Genomic DNA, 20,737 nt, shown 5'->3' on the forward strand with positions numbered 1-20,737 from the left:
TCTGGAGCCCCCAGTTTTGAAAATCAGTCCTGGATCTCCAATTGCTGCCCAGTCTGGTTGTTCAGCAGGCTCCATGGCCCCCTTTCCCCGGTCCTGAGGCCTGGGACGGGGGCTGTCAGGCACGTCTGCCATGTCTGCCCCTCTCTCCCCTGCGGCCAGCCCTCTACAGCCACAAGCCCGAGGTGGCCCAGTACACCCACACGGGCCTGCTCCCGCAGACTATGCTCATCACTGACACCACCAACCTGAGCGCCCTGGCCAGCCTCACGCCCACCAAGCAGGTAAGGTCCAGGCCTGCTGGCCCTCCCTTGGCCTGTGACAGAGCCCCTCACCCCCACATCCCCGGGACTCAGGAGGCTGCTCTGCTCCCCCAGGTCTTCACCTCAGACACTGAGGCCTCCAGTGAGTCCGGGCTTCACACGCCGGCCTCTCAGGCCACCACCCTCCACGTCCCCAGCCAGGACCCAGCAGGCATCCAGCACCTGCAGCCAGCCCACCGGCTCAGCGCCAGCCCCACGGGTGAGAGGCCCTGGCTCCGCCCCCTCCCTTACTATCTCCGACCCCTTCCATGTTGGTCCCACCCCTTTTGTTGCTGTCCTGTCACTGTGGGGCTGTGCATGCAGCAGGCCTAGGCCATGTGGGGAAGCACTGGCAGGCATGGGGGGTTGGGTGGGGTTCCCCGCCTCCCAGACATGGCCTGTGTGCCCATGAAGCCCAAGAGGCACAGGTGACCCCAGGAAGACAGGGTTCACCTTGCAAGAACATCTCAGGGGCTGGATTGAGGAAAAAGATGAAGTCATGATAAGGAGCAGGTCTGTGAGCCAGAAGCAACTCTTGCGCGTGTCTGGTTTGGCTTGGCTCAGGGTTGAACATTCTTTGAATTTGTTGCTAACATTTCAAAATCAGGAATTTTCACATAGAAATCTGGATTTCTGGCATCTTTTGGGAAATTGGAAAAATTCATACTCCCATATAACAGCTCACCAGGCCTCACTGCATCCACTCACATTGGCTCCAATGACCCCTGGCGGTGGGGTGGTCACCTGAGTTTGTAATCTATGATGTCATTATCAGGAGTGGGCACTTTGGAGTCAGGTGGCTGGGCTTTGCAGCCTGTCTTTTTGCAAGCTGCCCCCTTTCTATAAGGTTCCTGGACCCGGCCCTGGCAGCTGTCGTGACAGCCACCGAGGCCATTCTATGTCCTGGCATTCACCCCGTGAGGCGTCTGCATGATCACCCCCATTTTACGGATGAGAAAGTGGACACTTAAGGAGGGGAGTGACTTGCCTCATCTCCCACAGCTACCAGATGGCAGGGCCAGGACTCGAACCCAGGTCCAACCTCAAAGCCCATTCTCTTAACCATGGCCATCAGTCAGGGTTCTCCAGGAACACAGAACCGATGCATTTACCTGAAGGACTTGGCGCGTGTCTGCAGGGGCTGGCAGGCCTGAAATCTGTTGCTGGCAACTCCGGGGAGTGAATTCTGCAGCCTTGAGGCAGAATTCCTTCTTCTCTGGGAAACTGGTTTTTGCTCTTACGGCCTTCCACTGATGGAGAAGGCCCACCCATATTTTCAGGGTAACCTCCTTCACTCAAAGTCAACTGATTGTGGCATTAACCACATCTACAGAGCACCTGCATTCACAGCAGCGCCTAGATTAGCGTTTGGCTCAGCCTATCCAAACCAACACGTACAACTACGTACCCCGGCATCTCACCGGGGCTTCTCCAGCGTTCCCACTAAGATGTACTGAGGCCACTCCCTGGGCGGCCCCGGACCCTGGCTGGCAGGCTCCCCTTGTTAAGAACCGAGGGTAGAGGTGTGACTTTGGGGTTCCTGTTATCTGCTGTGATCCAGGAGGTGTGGCTCTGCCTCCTCATCCCAAGTACCCCTCGGGACGGGCAGGTGGGGTGGGTGTGGGTGCCTGGTGGGTGGTCAGCAGCCTCGTTTGCCTCCGCAGTGTCCTCCAGCAGCCTGGTGCTGTACCAGAGCTCAGACTCCAGCAACGGCCACAGCCACCTGCTGCCGTCCAACCACAGCGTCATTGAGACCTTCATCTCCACGCAGATGGCCTCTTCCTCCCAGTAACCACGGCACCTGGGCCCTGGGGCCTGTACTGCCTGCCTGGGGGGTGATGAGGGCAGCAGCTAGCCCTGCCTGAAGGACCTGAGCCTGCTGAGCTCCTGTGGCCCTTCCTGGACAGCTGTGCCTCGCTCCCCACTCTGCTCTGATGCATCAGAAACAGAGGGCTCTGAGGCGCCCCAACCCATGGAGGGCTGCTTGGGTTGCACAAGAGGGGGCCATGGAGAGCTAGGAGCAAAGCCTGTTCCTGGCAGATGGAGGAGGGACTGTCCCTGCTGTGTGGGACACAATCTGCTTACTTGGAACAGAAGGGGGCGGCCTATGACTTGGGCACCCCCAGCCTGGGCCTGTGGAGAGCCCCGGGACCGCTACACCACACTGGCAGCCACACTTCTCAGGAAACAAGCCTGTGTAGCTGTGACCTGCTGAGCTCTGAGAGGCCCTGGATCAGCGTGGCCTTGTTCGGTCACCAATGCACCCACTGGGCCACTCCATCCTGCCCCAACTCCTTCCAGCTAGTGACCCACATGCCACTTGTACTGACCCGATCACCTACTCACACAGGCATTTCCTGGGGGGCTACTCTGTGCCAGAGCTTGGGGCTCCAATGCCCGAGCCCAGGGAGGCCGAAGCTAACAGGGAAGGCAGGCGGGGCTCTCCTGGCTTCCCCTGTCCCCAGCGATTCCCTCTCCCAGGCCCCGTGACCTCCAGCTTTCCCGGGTATTTGTTCCCAAGAGCATCACGCCTCTGAGGCCAGCCTGGCCTCCTGCCTCTACTGGGAAGGCTGCTTCAGGGTTGGGAAGTTGTCCTTATTCCTGTGGGAGCCTCGCAACCCATGCCAAGTCTAGGTCCTGGTGGGGCAGCTCCTGTCTCGAGGGCCCTGCAGACCCTGCCCTTATTTGGGGCAGGAGTAGCTGAGCTCAGAAGGCAGCAAGGCCCGAGCAGCTGAGCAAGGCCCAAGCGGCTGGCCAAGCTGAGGTGCCCAGAAGAAAGAGGTGACCCCAGGGCACAGGAGCTACCTCTGTGGACAGGACTAATAGAATCCTGGGGGTCTGGCTGGCTGAGGGCAGTTCGTAGCCACCCTGAGGAGTCCGAGGTCCTGAGCACTGCCAGGAGGGACAAAGGAGGCTGTGAACCCAGGGCAAGCATGGTCCCACACCCCTGGGCCTGCTGCTGAGCACCTGGCCCTCAGTGCACCGCCTCCACCCTGGGATTCAGGAAAAGGCCTGGGGTGACCCAGCACCCCTGCAGCTTGTAGCCAGCTCGGGTGAGCGGCACGTTTATTTAACTTTTAGTAAAGTCAAGGAGAAATGCGGTGGTAATTTCTTGCTTGTCCACAAATCATTCAGACGGGGTTTGGGCAGGCAGAGGGAGGCTGGGACAGGCCCGGGGTCTGCGAAGAGGAGAGGGGCTCCCGCACTCACGCTCTCACACCCCACGTCTCTGCTTTTCTGGCTCTGCTGAGACTCGAATGACGAAGCCAGATTTCACCTTAACCTCAAGCTTCTACTTTAAAAAACAATTTCGTTTTGGAGACAGGGTCTCACTGTCACCCAGGCTGGACTGCAGTGGCATTATATGGCTCACTGCAGCCTTGACCCCCTGGGCTCAAGGGATCCTCCCACCTCAGCCTCACAAGCAGCTGGGACCACAGGCGCTCACTACCATGCCCAACTAATTTTTGTATTTTTTTTTTTTTTATAGAGACGAGGTTTCACCATGTTGCCCAGGCTGGTCTGGAACTCGGCTCAAGTGATCCACCTGCCTCGGCCTCCCAAAGTGCTGGGATTACAGGTATGAGCCACCGTGCCTGGCCACGAGCTTCTACTTTTTTTTGTTGTTGTTGAGATAGAGTCTCACTCTGTTGCCTAGGCTGGAGTGCAGTGGCGCAATCTCGGCTCACTGCAACCTCTACCTCCTGGGTTCAAGTGATTCTCCCGCCTCAGCCTCCTGAGTAGCTGGGATTACGGGCGTGTGCCAACATGCTCAGCTAATTTTTGTATTTTTAGTAGAGACGGGGTCTCGCCATGTTGGCCAGGCTAGTCTCAAATTCCTGGCCTCAAATGATCCACCCTTCTTGGCCTCCCAAAGTGCTGGGATTATAGGCGTGAGCCACTGCACCCGGTCACAAGCTTCTACTTCTTGCAGAATGCCTTTGTCACATGACACCTAGTCCACGAGTGCTGTGACACTTCCTGAAGTCTTGGGTGGGGTGAACGCACAAATCCTGGGAGTATAGAGATTTGTGTTGTATTTAAAACGTCTCAAGGTTCAGCATTGACAGGCAATACCCAAATCACTCTAAGTTTTGTTTTGGGTCCTCTGACAATTGAGTTTCCATAATCTGGTCGGCTCAGAGACACCATCATGTGTGGTATATTCACAAATGCAGACAAAGAAAATTCTAGAAAGCCAGGGGTGAAAAAGCTCTCCTTTTTCAGATAATTCCGTGAAGTCTATAGGGGCTAAGGAGAGAAGAACCAAACTTTCTCTGGGCCTTGGCCTCTTGGGGATCCCTTCTTTCATTTTCTAAAAACTGTTTCTCATACCAGGCTAAAGAGGTGGTGGGGAAGGTCTCCCTTCCCCTGCCCACCTCAGACAGTTCTAGGGAGGTGGAGGTTTCACCACTTGGCCACTAGTCTCAAATAACTGGAAGGCTCCTTTTTTCCTGAGGCCATGGAATGTTCTGGAACCATAGGCCTCCCCCCCACCCCCTGCCCCCAGCCCTCCATGGGAGCACAGAGGGGCAGGCCTTGCTTGGGCTTCTCACCCTACAGCCACTTTTTTGGCTCAACTCTCAGGCAAGCCCTCATCACCATCAGGGTCTCATGGGCAGTCTGGGTTTGCCAGCCCAGTCCTTGAACTTGGAGAGGGAGGTGGGGCCTGGAAATGCCTTGTCCCCAGGGGGGCACCTTGTCCTTGGAGCCAGCTGAGCCCTGTGCCCATGGCTGGGTTCAATTTGCAGGCACAGCTGTGGCACTCTTTGCTGGTGGGAATGGAGAGGCCTCGCTGGCCTTCTTTGCCTTTTTCTTCTTTTTCTTCTTTTGAGTCCTAAGCGACACCTGGTCCCCGTTGAGCTCACCTGACTTCTGCTTCTGGACTGTGGCTGTGCTGGTGGGGCTGGGGGTGGGGGTGGCTAAAGCCGAGTCGACGCCGGCCACCTTCTTGGCTTTCTTTTTCAGCTTCCTTGTCTTCTTTACCTCCTTCTCCACCGTGCCAGGGCTGTGGATGGCTGACTCCTGCAGGATGTCGGACGCTGACACAGCTGCCTCCCGGCACCGCCGCCACTCCTCATCACTGTCCTCACTGCTGCAACGAGGGCACCCTGCGTTAGCTGGAGTCAGGACACAGCCCCAGAGCCGCCTCTCGCGGTCCTCCTTTGGTCCACGTCACCAGGAGGCAGCCACAGAGGGAGGCCGGTAGCGAGTTCAGGCTTGGGAGTGGGGCCAACCTGGCTTCCAATACTGGCGTCTGGGCGTAGCAGCCTTGTGACCTCCTTAAGTGACTTAACCCCTCTGACCGTCAGTATCATCTAGAAAACGGGGATCTTAACAGAGTCCAGGCCTCCCAGGGATGTCCCAGGAGGCAACTAGGATCAAGTGAGGTGTCTGGCCCAAGATGGGTGCTCAAAAGCAGTAAACATCCAAAGCCGTCACCAAGAGGGCTTTCCCTCCCACTGAGAGCACGAGGTATCCAGCTGCCCGACAGGGCCGATGCCTCGGCCTGGTCCTGCCTGGAGTCTGCTTGGCTATTCACCAAGACAGAAGAGGAGGAAAAAGGATGGGACGTGAGGAGAGGTGTGAGTTCTCACCTGGAGCTGGAGGGCTGTCGCTTTCGGCGGGGTTGGGGAGACTCTTCCTTCTCACAGCCTCCAGGGACAGACGTGAAGAAAAGGCGGAAACCTAAGATTCAAACGGGCAGAGTCAAACGAAAACAAAACGAAACAAAAAGAAAGATGAGAAACAAAAAAGGTAAACAAGAAAAGAAACAAGAAAAAAATTTAAAAAAGGAACAAAAAGAAAAAATAAGAGAAATAAAAATTTAAAAAAGACACAAATTAAAAAAATTTAAAAAAGAATAACAAGAAAAACCCAAACGAATAACAACAACAAAAAAAACAAAGGGGAAGAGTCAGCACCGCCAGATGCCAACCCCTCTTCCCAGGTGCCAGGTGCTGAGGCTGCCCCACCTCTGCCCTCAGGAGCTCCTGGTCCAGAGGCAAAGACCCGGGAATCAGTCGCCCAACTACAAAGTGATTCTGCATCTGCCAAGAATCATGCTGATGCCTGATGGAGCCAGTGGAGGGTGTGCTGGAGCGGTGATGCCTGATGGAGCTAGTGGAGGGTGTGCTGGAGCGGAAGCCAGCAGCCACATCAGCTCAGCAAGCCCTCAGAGGCTTCTGGAAGTCAGCACTTGAGCTCCTGACCTAAGGCAGCCTTCAAAGTGGCAAATGTGTTGATACAGGACAGACGCAGATGGGCAAGGCTGTGGAGGGCAGCAGTAAAGTGCTGCTGCTCGGGGTGACACAGATGAGGCCACCTCAGGCAAATCACTTTGTTTCTCAGGGCCTCAGTCGCCTTGTCTGTAAATGGGGTCTCATCATAACACCTGCCTCACCACAGGGCTGAGCGGATGAAAGAATGGTGCAGTAGGCTCATGCCTGTAACGCCAGTACTTTGGGAGTCTGAGGTGGGAGGATAGCTTGAGGCCAGGAGTTCAAGACCAGCCTGGGCAACATGGCCAAACCCTGTCTCTACAAAAAATACAAAAATTAGCCAGGTGTGGTGGTGCATGCCTGTAGTCCCAGGACTTTGGAAGGCCAAGGTGGTCAGATCGTTTGAGGCCAGAAGTTCAAGACTAGCCTGGGCAACACAGCGAGATCCTGTCTCTGAAAAAAAAAATAATTCGCCAGGGTTGGTGGTATGTGTCTATGGTCCCAGCTACTCAGGAAGCTGATGTGGGAGGATAGCTTGGGTCTGGGAGGTTGAGGCTGCACTGAGCTATAATCGCTCCATTGCACTCCAGGCAGAGCAAGGCCCTATCCAAAAAAAAAAGAATATACCAAAACTGTTTTGCCCAGCTGCAGACACACATTAGGTGCTTAATAAATGATAGCTTCTATTAAGTATAACCACTCACCATCATCCTCTGAAGCGACTTTCTGTACCTTAGCTTTTGTAGGCTCCTTTGCTGCTTCTGAGATGGTAATGAAGCTAAGGGGAGAGGAGATGGTTGATTTAAGATAAGATTTTTGGATAACAACAAAAACAATTAAAAAAAATTCTTTTTGAAGTGGAGGGGATAGAGCATGTGATAAAAAATGCAAAAGCAGAAAGCATGCTGGCATAGTAAGAGGGTTGATGGTCTGATTATAATATGCTGACCAGCCTCTGCCACTCAAACTGCAGTGCTTCCTTTGTTTAAAGCCCACTTTATTCCAGCAAGTGTTGAAGAAGTTTTAAAGACATAGTAAAACAAAATGAGGCCGGGCGCGGTGGCTCAAGCCTGTAATCCCAGCACTTTGGGAGGCTGAGACGGGTGGATCACGAGGTCAGGAGATCGAGACCATCCTGGCTAACACAGTGAAACCCCGTCTCTACTAAAAAATACAAAAAACTAGCCGGGCGAGGTGGCGGGCGCCTGTAGTCCCAGCTACTCGGGAGGCTGAGGCAGGAGAATGGCGTAGACCCGGGAGGCGGAGCTTGCAGTGAGCTGAGATCCGGCCACTGCACTCCAGCCTGGGCGACAGAGCGAGCCTCCGTCTCCAAAAAAAAAAAAAAAAAAATGAAAGCAATTTTAAATAGGGCAAAGAGATATAAGCGCAAGAAGAACAGAAAGACCTAGAAGTGTGGTTAAGAAGTCCTACCCGGCCGGGCGCAGTGGCTCAAGCCTGTAATCCCAGCACTTTGGGAGGCCGAGACAGGCGGATCACGAGGTCAGGATATCGAGACCATCCTGGCTAACACGGTGAAACCCCGTCTCTACTAAAAAATACAAAAAAAAAAAAAACTAGCCGGGCGAGGTGGCGGGCGCCTGTAGTCCCAGCTACTTGGGAGGCTGAGGCAGGAGAATGGCGTGAACCTGGGAGGTGGAGCTTGCAGTGAGCTGAGATCCGGCCACTGCACTCCAGCCTGGGCAACAGAGCGAGACTCCATCTCAAAAAAAAAAAAAAACAAAAAACAAAAAGGAAGTCCTACCCACTTGTTAGAGAGAGGGCATACATTTTGCTCTGAGCTTCCTAGCAGCAAGCATGAAAAGTGAAATATGACCAATCTAGAAAACTGGTTCAGAGGACAGCTTCTGGGGCAGAGCAGACCTGTTTTAAATTTTTTTTTTTTTTTTTTTTTGAGACAGAGTCTTCACTCTGTCTCCCAGGCTAGAGGGCAGTGGCACGATCTCGGCTCACTGCAAGCTCCGCCTCCCAGGTTCATGCCATTCTCCTGCCTCAGCCTCCCGAGTAGCTGGGACTACAGGCGCCCGCCACCACACCGGCTAATTTTTTGTATTTAGTAGAGATGGGGTTTCACCGTGTTAACCAGGATGGTCTCGATCTCCTGACCTTGTGATCTACCCACCTCGGCTTCCCAAAGTGCTGGAATTACAGGCGGAGCCACCGTGCCTGGCTACATTTTTTTTTAATTAAAAAAGTTGGAGATAATTGTAGACATGCAGTAGCAACAAATAATGCAGAGGTTCCACAGACCCTGCACCCATTTTCTCGCAATGGTAACATTGTGCCTCACTATAGCACAATATCACAACCAGGAAATGGAAATTGATCCAATTCATGGACCTCATTCAGACTTCAGAGACCTGAGTTTTGAATCCTGGTTTTATCACTTATTAGCTGTGTCCCTTAAGTGAACAACTTTATATCTCTGAGCCTCTGTTATCCACCTGTGCAGTGGGAACGATGAAGGTCCCTACCTCTTAAGGTTGTCACAAGGATTGAAGGGGAAAATGGATATCAAGCACTTGTGGCACACGGCCTGGCCACAAATACCTGCTCAGTAAATGGTAGCTATGATGATGATGCAGATGATGACTGTCATCAAGAAAAGCTTCGGCCTTCACAGGATCTCTAACATAAAAATAAACCACATTCCTCTAGAGGCACAAGGCCGGAAGCATGTCTCTGGCGAGTGCAGATGGAGATGTCACTGTGCACCACAGAGAACAAGGCCCTCAGCAATGCCCTCAAGGCAGACGCACCAATGCCCTGGGTGCTTTCTCTAACCTCCCTTCCTATATGCCAAAGGCGCCCCCCAAGTCCTGTTCAGGAAAAGCAACCTGGGGAGAGGGAGTAGAGATGATGCCACTCAGGCACCTGTTCTTGACCCCACACAGTGGTTCCATGGTGGCCACCAGGAGCATTTGGCAATGTCTGGCGACATTTTTGGATGTCACAGCTGGTGGCGTGAGTACTACTATCATCAAGTAGGTAGAAGCCAGGGATGTTGGTAAACATCCTATAATGGGAAGGACAGACCCCCACGACAAATGCTAGTCAAAGATGTCAACAGCGCCAAGGTTGAGAGACACTGACTTAACACAAGGGACCAAATGCAGTATCATTTACATCTTTTTTTTTTTTTTTGAGATGGGGTCTCGCTCTGTTACCCAGGCTGGAGTGCAGTGGCATGATCTCAGCTCACTGCAACCTCTGCATCCTGGGTTCAAGCAATTCTCCTACCTCAGCCTCTCAAGTAGCTGGGATAACAGGTGTACGCCACCATGAATGGCTAATTTTTGTATTTGTAGTAGAGATGGGGTCTCTCCATGTTGGCCAGGCTGTTCTCCAACTCCTGTCCTCAAATAATCCGCCTGCTTTGGCCTCTGAAAGTGCTGGGATTAGAGGCATGAGCCGCCACGCCTAGCCTAAGGTATCATTTAGATTTCTTTGGAGAAACATGAAAACGCTGCAGGGGATATTCTAACCATGGCTGGCTGGCATTTCTATTGCAGAACATCTCTGTGGCTCAGAGCAATGCCAAACAGGCCCTGTTCAGCCTGAAGCCAGAGTCACAAAGAAAAACTGTGCTCCCATAGGCTGAAATGCAGCTGCCTTCCTAAACACCTCCCCTACATTCTCCAATTGAGGGGAACCCTGTGGGGTTTAGGCTGCAGGGCTCAGGCCCATTATTCTGTCTCAGGAGAATAGCTGGTTCACACTTTGGGAAGGCTCATTTGTCCTTTTTGATATCTACTTCGACTGGAATGGCAATAGCCCCAAATCCTGCCTCATCTCCCTTTCAGAACCCTGCCAGGGCTCTGCCAGTCAGGAACGGATCTAGCCCAGTGTATCTCAAGACCCGTTCCATAGGTTGTTGACTAGTCTTCCATGAAACAAAGGCACTGTGGCTAAACAAGTTTGGAAAATGCTGGGCTAAACAGTTACACAGGTCTCTTCACTACGGGAATTCTCAGAGCCTTGAATATACTACTATGGCTTGCAGTCTGCAAGGACACGTGGAGGTATGTAGATTGCAGTGTTTCTCACACTTCTTTGCTGTTGGACCTCCTTTTTTCTAGAGCCACGCTTTGGGCTAGTGCTAGAATCCAAATGTTTGTGTCCTCCCCAAATTCTTATGGTGAAATCCTCACCCCAGCTGGGCATAGAGGCTCACACCTGTAATCCCAGCACTTTGGGAGGCCAAGCCGGCTGGATCACTTGAAATCAGGAGTTCGAGACCAGCCTGGCCAACATGATGAAAACCCATTCCTACTAAAAATAGAAAAAATACAACAAATTAGCCAAGCGTGGTGGGCGCGCACCTGTAATCCCAGCTACTCAGGAGGCTGAGGCATGAAATCACTTGAACCCAGGAAGTGGGGGTTGCCGTGAGCCGAGATTGCGCCACTGTGCTCCAGAGGGAGACTCTGTCTCCAAAAAAAGAAAAGAAAAAAAGAAATCCTCAACCCAGGGTATTAAGTTTAGGAGATGGGGGCCTTTGAGAGGTGATTAGGTCGTGAGGATGGAGCCTTCATGAATGAAATTGGTGCTCCTATAAAAAAGGCCTGAGAGAGACCCCTCGCCCATTCCACTATGTGAGGACGCAGTGGAAAGGCGCCATCTGTACTGGGAAGAGGGCTCTCCCCAGATGCTGAATCTGTTGGTGCCTTGATCTTGGACTTCTCAGCCTCTAAAATGTGAGAAATCCATTTATTTTGTTTACAAGCTACCCAGTTTATGTTATTTTGTTATAGCAGCCCATATGGACTCAAACAGGTTGTATTCCTTGACACCTACTTTAAGAATGCCAACCTGTATCCTTACCAACTGGGTGATCAACCTGTGTTGAGAATGTAAGATAGAGACCGGGCCCTGTGCCTTGCACCCAGAAGGCACCCAAGAAATAGGAACATGGCCCTTCCTTGCCCTCTTGTGGCAGGAATGAGCTTCTCGATGTTCCTCTCTTACTCTCATGGTTGCAGGATAATGCAGGGGTTAAGAACATGGGCTTGGCCAGGCACAGTGGCTCACACCTGTAATCCCAGTACTTTGGGAGGCCAAGGTGGGCGAATCACTTGAGGTCAGGAGTTTGAGATCAGCCTAGCCAACATGGTGTAACCCCATCTCTACTAAAAATTCAAAAATTAGCCTGGTGTGGTGGTGGGTGCCTGTAATCTCAGCTACTCGGGAGGCTGAGGCTTGAGAATCGCTTGAACCCAGGAGGTGGAGGCTGCAGTGAGCCAAGATCGGGCGCCACTGCACTCCAGCATGGGCGACAGAGCGAGACTCCATCTCAAAAAACAAAACACAAAAAAACGTGGGCTTGGAGTCAGACAAATTTGGGTTTGAGGCCCAATTCTGCTCCCTCCCGGGTTCTGAATCCTGAATTGTCACTTAGTAGCAGTGTCCCCTGGGCAAATGACTTTGCCTCTCTGAGCCTCAGTTACCCATCTGTACAGTGGGAATGATAAGAGTTCCTACCTCTTAGGGTCATAACAAGGATTAAATGAGAAAATGGACATCAAGCACTTAGTACAGAGCATGGCCACAAACAGTTGCTCAATAAATGGTAGCTCTGATGATGATGTGACTTTAAGCCAACATATCTCCTTGCTGACAGCCTGTTTCCTCACCTGGAGAATAAAGGTAACAGCAGGACCCACATGATAATGTTGTTTATGAATGCAGGGAGGTGACATATGCCAGGTGCCTGCCACCGTGTCTGCTTGAAAACCGTGAGCTCCCAGCCAATGTGAGCCATTGCTATTTGTATTAACAAGGGCAGGAGAGGAGAAACTCCACCTTTATTTACCTGTCCAGCAGGGCTCCCAGCTTCTTGGCTACGTGGGCTCGGAATTCAGGGGTGGTCTGAAGCTCGTTGCCATCTTGTTCATGCTCATCCACCTTATGCCTACGACACACACAAAGAGACCTCACTTCCTGCCCGCTCAGAAGCTGTCCCCATGAGCACAGGGACCATGTCTGTCTTGTTCACCTGGAAATGCCAGGTGTGTAGTCTAGCATCTGGCACACGCAGGGGATCAGTATTTGTTGCATGAATAAGTGAAACTTGAACCCAAAGTGCATAGTACCTGAGGCTCGGTTGGGAGGTTGACAACTGGTTATTTGCAGCACCTGTGGAAAAACAAAAATTGGGGCATTTATAGAGGAAACAATGACAGCAACAACAAACGCGTGCCAGGCACTATTTTCAGCAGCTTAAAATACATATAACTCATATATACACATACATATGTAACTCATATATATTATATCTATATATAACTTAAAAGTTATATACCCATAACTTAAAATAGTTACATATATAATTTAGTTATATATGTATATAATACAGTTACATATTTTATGTAAGTACATTTTATATAGTTATATATATAACTTAGTTATGTAACTTAAAATAGTTATATATATAACTTAGTTATCTATACATAAAACTTAAAAGTTATATATGTAACCTAAAATATATATAACACACATAACTCAGTGAATCTTCCCAACAACCCGATCGGAGGGGCCACCATTATCCCATTTTGCAGAAGAAAGAGATGTAAAATAACTCGGCCAGAGTCAAACACCTAAGTGACAGAGTTGGGCTGAGAGCCCAGGCCATCTGACTCCTGAGCCCCCTGTTAACCACCACGCTATGCTGAACAGGCAGGTCTAAGTGTGATTTGACTGCACAATTTAATGCCTGCCTGGCTGTGTGCTAAGTGCAGGGGAAGAGAGAGAAGATGGCTCGTCTGTGGATCACATTTTTCAAGCCAAAATAGTGGGGTTGCCTGGCCTTTTGGTCATTCCCTCAAACCAGATACTGAACGCCTTTTATTAACCAGGTGTTGTCATTGCTGAGCAACTTACTCGAATATCACTGTCTGCATGGAGCTTACATTCTAGTTGGTAGAGAGAGATGATAAACACACATACATAAACAACATGTAAATTTGGATAATGGTAAGTGTATGGAAAAAAATAGAAACAGGGGAGGGAGGTGGGGAGTGCTGGGCTGGGGATTGTTATATAAAGGTGGGCAGAGAGGGCTTCATTGACAAGGTAACATTTGAACAGAGATTTGAGAGAGGAGAGAGAGTGAACCAAGTGGGCATGTGGGACACAGCCTTCCAGGCAGAGGGAAAGCATCTGCAAAGGCCCTGAGACTGGAGCCTGCCTATGTGTTTAGAACCAGCAAGGAGGTCAGTGTGACCAGAGCTCACCCAGTAAACCGAGAGCAGCAGAGATGGAGAACTCAGGGGGAGCCAGATCATGAAGGGCCCTGACGTGGGCCAATGGGAGGACCTGGGCTTTGAGGAGGAGGAGCTCTGGAGCTGAGCAGAGGAAGGACATAAACTGACCTGGGTTTTGACAGAGCATCTCTGGCTGCTGTGTGGCGCGAGACTGTTGGGGCAAAGGCAGGAACACGGAGTCTGCTGCAGTAATTGAGGTGGTGAGAAGTGGCTAGACTCCAGATAGATACACTTTTAAGATGGAGTCAAGGCCGGGCACGGCGGCTCACGCCTATAATCCCAGCACTTTGGGAGGCCAAGGCGACTAGATCACGAGGTCAAGAGATTGAGACCATCCTGGCCAATGTGGTGAAACCCCATTTCTACTAAAAATATAAAAATTAGCTGGGTGTGGTCGTGCACACCTGTAGTCCCAGCTACTTGGGAGGCTGAGGCAGAAGAATCACTTGAACCCAGGAGGTGGAGGTTGCAGTGAGCCGAGATCATGCCACTGCACTCCAGCCTGGCGACAGAGTGAGACTCCATCTAAAATAAATAAATAAATAAATAAATAGATGGAGTCAATAGGATTCACTGACAGACTGACTACAGGGCGCGAGAAACGAGTGAAAGTTAGCTCTGAGGTTTCTGACTTAACTAACAAGATAAAACATGCTTGTATATTTAAGGGGCCAACTGAACAAAGTGGACAGTTGGTAGCTCCGGGCCCAGTGGAGGGCCGTGGTGTATGAAACTGCTCCATGGGGGCACTGCTGTGTTTATGTCATCACCTATACACGTGGCATCTGTGTCCTAGTACCTTGTGGTCTATGTCACTGTACCCCAGAGCACAACACAGAATGCTGAACATGCCCCATGCTCCTGGAGGTGGGTAATGTGGGGGCCTGGATGGACAGTCTTTAAAGACCTGGTCTTTCGTCTTCAGCACATAATCACACGGAAGAAGAGCATCTCTTCCATCATGACTACAGTGTGATGAAGGTGAGGTACCATCAGCGAACAGAAACAGTTATTGCAGAGGGAGACAGTTCAGTTGAGTCCTGGCTGTGCCACCAAGCTGTGTGATGCTGGGCAAGTCACTTTATCTCCCTCAGTCTTTGTTTTCTCATCTATAAAATAGGAATACGATCACCAACCTTCTGGAGGTAGTGTTGGAGACACTGTTTCCATGCCCATCTCCTTCCTGGATTTGTAAGCTACTTGAATATATGGTCTGCCTCTTTTTATCTTTGTATCCCCGGATCCTGCCATAGTATCTTGGTTTGAATTAATTGTTGGAAAAATAAATCAAAGTATACGCTACCCTAAAATTAAAGTGGTTTGAGTGACCAGTTCATCACTGGATTTAAGAGCTGTCTCTAGAGGTTACATAAATAAAATAGTGACCTATATTTCCACATAGTCATGGACCAAAGGGTGGGAGTTCTGACCACAATAGACACTTGTCCATGGCAGAGTGGCACAGCAGCAATGAAGAGCATGGACTTGGAGTCAGGTAGGCCTGGATTTATGCCTGGCTCTGCCACTTACGAAGTGGACAACCTTGGCCAAGTTATTTCACCATTATGAGCATCAGTTTTCTGTAAAATGGGGCTAATATACCCTTTTGTGGCATTGCTGGGAAGATAAAAACAGACAACAAAGTGTTTAGAACAGGGGCAAAAAGTAAATTCTCAACTCCTGGTGGCTATGACCAGACGCACTCAAGAATGTAATCTAGGCTGGATGCGGTGGCTTATGTCTGTAATCCCAGCACTTTGGGAGGCCAAGGTGGGCGGATCACCCGAGGTCATAAGTTCGAGACCAGCCTGGCCAACATGGTGAAACCCTGTCTCTAATAAAAATAAAAAAAAAATTAGCTGGGCCTGGTGGCAGGTGCCTGTAATCCCAGCTACTCAGGAGGCTGAGGCAGGAGAATTGCTTGAGCCTGGAAGGCAGAGGTTGCAGGGAGCCAAGACTGTGCCATTGCGCTCCAGCCTTGGTAACAGAGCAAGACTCCATCTCAAAAATAAATAAATAAATAAATAAATAAATGAATAAAGACCAGGTGCAGTGGCTTCCACCTGTAATCCCAGCATTTTGGGAGGCCGAGGCGGGTGGATTGCCTGAGGTCAGGAGTTCGAGACCAGCTGGCCAACATAGTGAAACCCTGTCTGTACTAAAAATACAAAAAATTAGCTGGGCATGGTGGCAGGTGCCTGTAATTCCAGTTGCTAGGGAGGCTGAGGCAAGAGAATAACTTGAATCCAGGAGGCAGAGGTTGCAGTGAGCTGAGATCGTGCCACTGCACTCTAGCCTGGGCAACGAGAGTGAAACTCCATCTCAAAAAAAAAAAAAAAAAAAAAAAAAACTAGAAGCACAGGGGCTCACACACCTGTAATCTCAGCACTTTGAAGGTCGAGAAGGGAGAATCACTTGAGCCCAGGAGTTCGAGACCAGCCTGGGCAACATGGCAAAACCCCATCTCTACAGAAAATTAAAAAAGTACCTGGGACTACACATCTGTAGTCCCAGCTACTTGGGAGGCTGAGGTGGGAGGATCATCTGAGCAGGGGGAGGTCGAGGTTGCAGTGACCCATGATTGTGTCAGCCTGGGTAACAGACTGAGACCCAGTCTTGAAAAAAAAAAAAAAAAAAAGAGCAAGAATTAGGCAGGAGGAGGAAAGCAGTCCATGTGGAAAGACCAACCACATATTTGCCACCATGTATTGGGCCTTTAAGATGTGCCAAGCACTGTAGATTGCATTATCTCAGTTACTTCTCAACCTTATGGGGTGGGTACTACCACTACCCGCACTGTAATTTGAGGAAATTTAGGTACAGTGAGATTTAAGTACTTTGCTCAAGTTCCCACTGCTAATGAGTGAGATGGAAACTTGCAGAGAAAACTGTGGTTATGGTACTAGGGGGTGAGGGGGGCAGACTATGATCTGGAAGCTACCTACAGGAAGTACAGTATGGCAGGAGGGAAGGAAGGGAGAGGAAGGCAATAAATGGATCACCAAAGGGCTTGTAAGTCCTTTTAAACAAATGCAGCGGTTCTTAACCTTGCTTTGCCATAGCCTTCTCTAACAGCCTGGTGAAGCCTGGTTCTCTTCTCAGAGTAATGTTTTAAATGCATGAAATGCAACATATAGGATTACAAAGAAAACCAATGATACTGAAATTTAATTATCATGATAGTAAACAACCAAACTTGTGATATATGCTCTTCTTACATCTTAGATCTAGAGATGGGTCTTAAAATTAGAGTGGCACATTTTAAATCAGGGATGAGTGTAAATGACTTTTTCCCAATATCTATCTTATTATCAATAAAATGATATATTGATATCTGTATCTGCAAAGATCGTAATGAGATACGAAAATCTGTGACTTCTGTTGGGATAAAGTAACGGTATTGCCAGAACTACTGTGGCTTAGTGCTTGCATGATGGAAAGAGACTATACAGTTCAGTCAGAGGAGAATGGAAAGCAAAGATGCAACATTTTTTCATTCCAGATTCAAGAACCCTTGCGTTCTTGAATTAGGCCCCTTGATATTGAGGGGTTCTGTATTTATTCCCAGGGGACTAGGGAGTCACGGTCAGAGTGATGTGCTGAGCACTGCTCTTGGCAACCTCAAGGGTGGGAGAATGATGTGTTGGAGGTGGGGAAAGGCTGGGTGCGAGAATACCGGGAGGGGGCTGTTGCAGTCATCTCGAAGAGAGGGCGGCCTTCCCAGTGTGGGGCAGTGAGGGCAGACCCAAGGAAGCAGAATCAAAAGACATTTGGGTACCTCAGTTTCCCCGACTGGGAAAACGAAATACCCTCCCTACTGCACCTGCCCATGCTTTCAATCAGCACTATATCCAGCCCCTGGAGCTCTCTCGGGGAAGGAAGGTCGAGTCCCAGTGACTCCCTCCTCACCATTCATCCTCTCAGGCTCCAGGGGAAGATCCCACGCCCCTCAGCCAGTCTCCCCAAACATAGTACCCTACCGGCTCTTGGCTTTACTGCCCCGTGCGGGCGTTGCTCCAAACCCCAGGCCGGCATTGCCGCCTCGCGGCACCGCTCCAGCTCCTCCGCATCGCTACTGCTGCTGCTGCTGCTGCTTTCCGAATCGCTCATATTGCCACTGGGCGCCGCCATCTTGAACCACCGCAAAGGATTGTGGAGAACACCGCCGTTATCAGCCCTCCCGCACGACCTCACGTGAGAGGAGAGGCGCGAGGCATTGTGGGGATTGTAGTTCCAAGACTCGGACTGCCAATGGCCTTGAACTGTACTGGGTTGGGGATACCATGTGGGAATGGGGAGGTGGGCGGTTCTCAAACGCAAGAGCTAGAAGGGCCTAAGAGATTAACTTCTCCAATCTTTTCTTGATGAAGAGATTTCCAGAGGGGAAGGGAATCTCCTAAGGAGCTAATGACAGAACCAGGATTAGTTCCCAGGTTTTGATTCGATGTCATTTATTCTAGTAATTTCCCAGTCCAGCTGGGCCTAAGAAACACCTTAGAGAGCTGGGGATGAACAAAATCACTTTATTTTTGTCTGTGGAATGCTGTTTCATGTTTTATCTTTGAAGACAGGTATGTCAAAATTTTACTAAAATAAACTCTCTGGCCTTGAGCTTTTCTATTTCAAAAAAGAGGAAGGTGACTGATATGGTCTGAATGTTTGTATTCCTCCAAAATTCATATGTTAAAATTGGCACCCTAAAATAAACAACAGAGAGACTGACTCTCCAAAATAAAGCATTTTTTCAAGAATTGCAAGAAATTGCAATTTGAGATATGCATGCTATCGTGGACTATAGGCACATTAAAAGAGGTTGTGGCAAGGAGAAAAGACAAAGAAAAAGTCCACATAAGCTTCTTTGAAACAAGTACCATTGATTACAGGAGCCTGTTGCAGGTGCTAGTGTTAGCTTATTGTGGAGACACCCACTATTAGGCACATATCCTTGTGCAAGTGGCTTATCTATAATACTGTGGTTTTGAGGAACTTTTTTCTTTTTTTTTTTTTGAGACGGAGTCTTGCTCAGTCGCCCAGGCTGGAGTGCAGTGGCATGATCTCGGCTCACTGCAAGCTCTGCCTCCTGGCTTCATGCCATTCTCCTGCCTCAACCTCCCGAGTAGCTGGGACTACAGGCGCATGCCACCATGCCTGGCTAATTTTTTTGTATTTTTAGTAGAGACGGGGTTTCACCATGTTAGCCAGAATGGTCTCAATCTCCTGACCTCATGGTCCACCCGCCTCGGCCTCCCAAAGTGCTGGGATTACAGGCGTGAGCCACTGCGCCTGGCCTGAGGAACTTGTTGAGATAATTTCTGTGACAGGCATTTGTTAGGGTTTGACATAAGTGACTCCATTTTGATACTGATAACTTCCAAAAAGTCCTCACTCCCAAGGTGATGGTATTAGGAGGTGGGACCTTTGGGAAGTAATTAGTGAAAGGGTCTCGTATTGGTTTGAACCCTGAGAGTGTGCCAACACACAACACGAGGCAGTGTGGGGCAACACACTCTTTTAATGAGCACCTGTGTGCAGGTGGGCTGAGGCTTAAAATGGCGTCTGCACTACATGAGGACGGGGCAGGGGTTTTAGAGTCTCCTGTAAACAGGAAGTGTCTCAGTCTGACGTGACTGCTACGCAGTACCCGGACGGCCTGTCTCTCTGTCCTCAGGGGGTACGTGTCTTCCAGCCAGCTCTCTTCCTGCTTCTGATGTCTTGCTGATGCATGCTGCTGGCGCAAGTGGCCTTGTGCTTTGGGACTGAACCCGAGGAGGGAGGAGTTGTTCATTCTCTTAAGCTTTCAGGCCCCAGGGAGAATCTTTCAATTACGTAATGGGGCCTGAGCCCTCATGAACTGGATCAAGGCCCTCATAAAAGAGACCTCAGAGACACCTTTGCTCCTTCCACCATGTGAAGACTCAGTGAGAAGCTGCCATCTACAAATCAGGAAAAGGCCCTCACCAGACACCAAATCTGCCACCGTCTTGACTTGGACTTCCCAGCCTCCAGAGCTGTAAGAAATAAATGCTTATTGTTTATGAGCCATCCAGCGTATGGTATTTTGTTTTAGCAGCCCAAGTGGACTAAGACTTTGAATTTTTCATTCTTTTTTTAATTTTAAACAAGAATTTTCCCACCACCTACAAAGTGGGCTGTGCTGGGCATTATGAAGGACACAAAGCTGGGGATTGGAACAGCCTGTCTACCTCCTGGAAAGGAGGCACTTTTTCTGTCCCTGAAGGCAGAGGTGGGAAATACACAGATTATGATTGCTAAATTGACCAGAGGCTGTTGATAACCAATTGAAATGTGCATTTTCTATGCTATGGTAGGTAGCCCACCAGAAAGCTAGGCAAAACGGGAGGGCGAAAGGAAACATTTTATTGCTTGGAGTAAACCTGATCACATGACATCCTTTGATAATAAAGATGCTATCATTTTCCTACACTTTCCTGACTATTATGTACTGTTTGTGTATGGGTTTTAGGAGTTGAGGTGATTTTTTTTACACTGTATCATCCTCAGTCTCCCATTCTTTGTCTCTTTTTGCCTCAGTTTCCCCAGTCCTTATTTCTTAGAGTTGAGAAGCTCAAATGATCAAGCAATAACCATTAGGACAGCATTAGGCCCTGTGGAAATAAAGAGCACCCAAATGAGAACTAACAAAGGCTATTTATTCTCAACTTGCTGTAGCAAAGGAACCAGCCACCATCTCTTGCTTTTGACAGAGATTTAAAGACAGGCAGGAAAATGGGAAGGCTTCAGGGGTACCCTGATTGAGGCTGTTGGTATGGGGAAGTTGGAAGTGCACTGACCAGAAGCAGGGCTAACCATGTGATTGGTCTGGGGAGCTTATTTGGGTTTCTTGGGTTGGTCATAAATAGGAAGCAGGATGGGAGTGGGGGCGGGGGGCGGGGAATTAGAGAAGCTGCCAGTTGTT

The 20,737-nt window shown here is 49.9% G+C and overlaps 3 protein-coding genes across 5 annotated transcripts in view; 2 read left to right on the top strand and 1 right to left on the bottom strand.

Annotated features, from left to right (window-relative positions):
• Positions 1-3,400, top strand: part of HNF1A (HNF1 homeobox A) — a 23,741-nt gene extending 20,341 nt beyond the window's left edge. The window contains exons 8-10 of one of the 2 annotated variants that reach the window (XM_050747981.1): positions 160-281; positions 375-519; positions 1,964-3,400. In XM_050747981.1, coding sequence (XP_050603938.1) covers positions 160-281; positions 375-519; positions 1,964-2,091 — 395 coding nt within the window. In that variant the 3' untranslated portion in view covers positions 2,092-3,400. Of the gene's footprint in view, positions 1-159; positions 520-1,963 lie in introns of both variants that reach the window. The other variant, XM_050747980.1, reaches the window with a different exon arrangement.
• P2RX4 (purinergic receptor P2X 4) overlaps positions 1-20,737 on the top strand; it is a 341,582-nt gene that overhangs the window by 72,043 nt on the left and 248,802 nt on the right. The gene's annotated exons all lie outside the window — the stretch shown is intronic.
• C11H12orf43 (chromosome 11 C12orf43 homolog) lies at positions 1,381-17,953 on the bottom strand. 2 transcript variants are annotated; one of them, XM_050748144.1, is made up of 6 exons: positions 17,781-17,953; positions 12,631-12,673; positions 12,351-12,449; positions 7,225-7,298; positions 5,897-5,987; positions 1,381-5,391 (listed from the first exon to the last, which is right to left on the bottom strand). In XM_050748144.1, the coding sequence occupies exons 1-6, from the start codon at positions 17,929-17,931 to the stop codon at positions 5,040-5,042; spliced, it is 810 nt and encodes a 269-aa protein (XP_050604101.1). In that variant the 5' UTR covers positions 17,932-17,953; the 3' UTR covers positions 1,381-5,039. The 2 variants fall into 2 exon arrangements, with proteins under 2 accessions (XP_050604101.1, XP_050604100.1); XM_050748143.1 differs by having other exon boundaries at positions 3,318-5,394.

This window comes from Macaca thibetana, chromosome 11, assembly GCF_024542745.1.
Source record: "Macaca thibetana thibetana isolate TM-01 chromosome 11, ASM2454274v1, whole genome shotgun sequence".
NCBI classification, from domain to species: Eukaryota; Metazoa; Chordata; class Mammalia; order Primates; family Cercopithecidae; genus Macaca; species Macaca thibetana.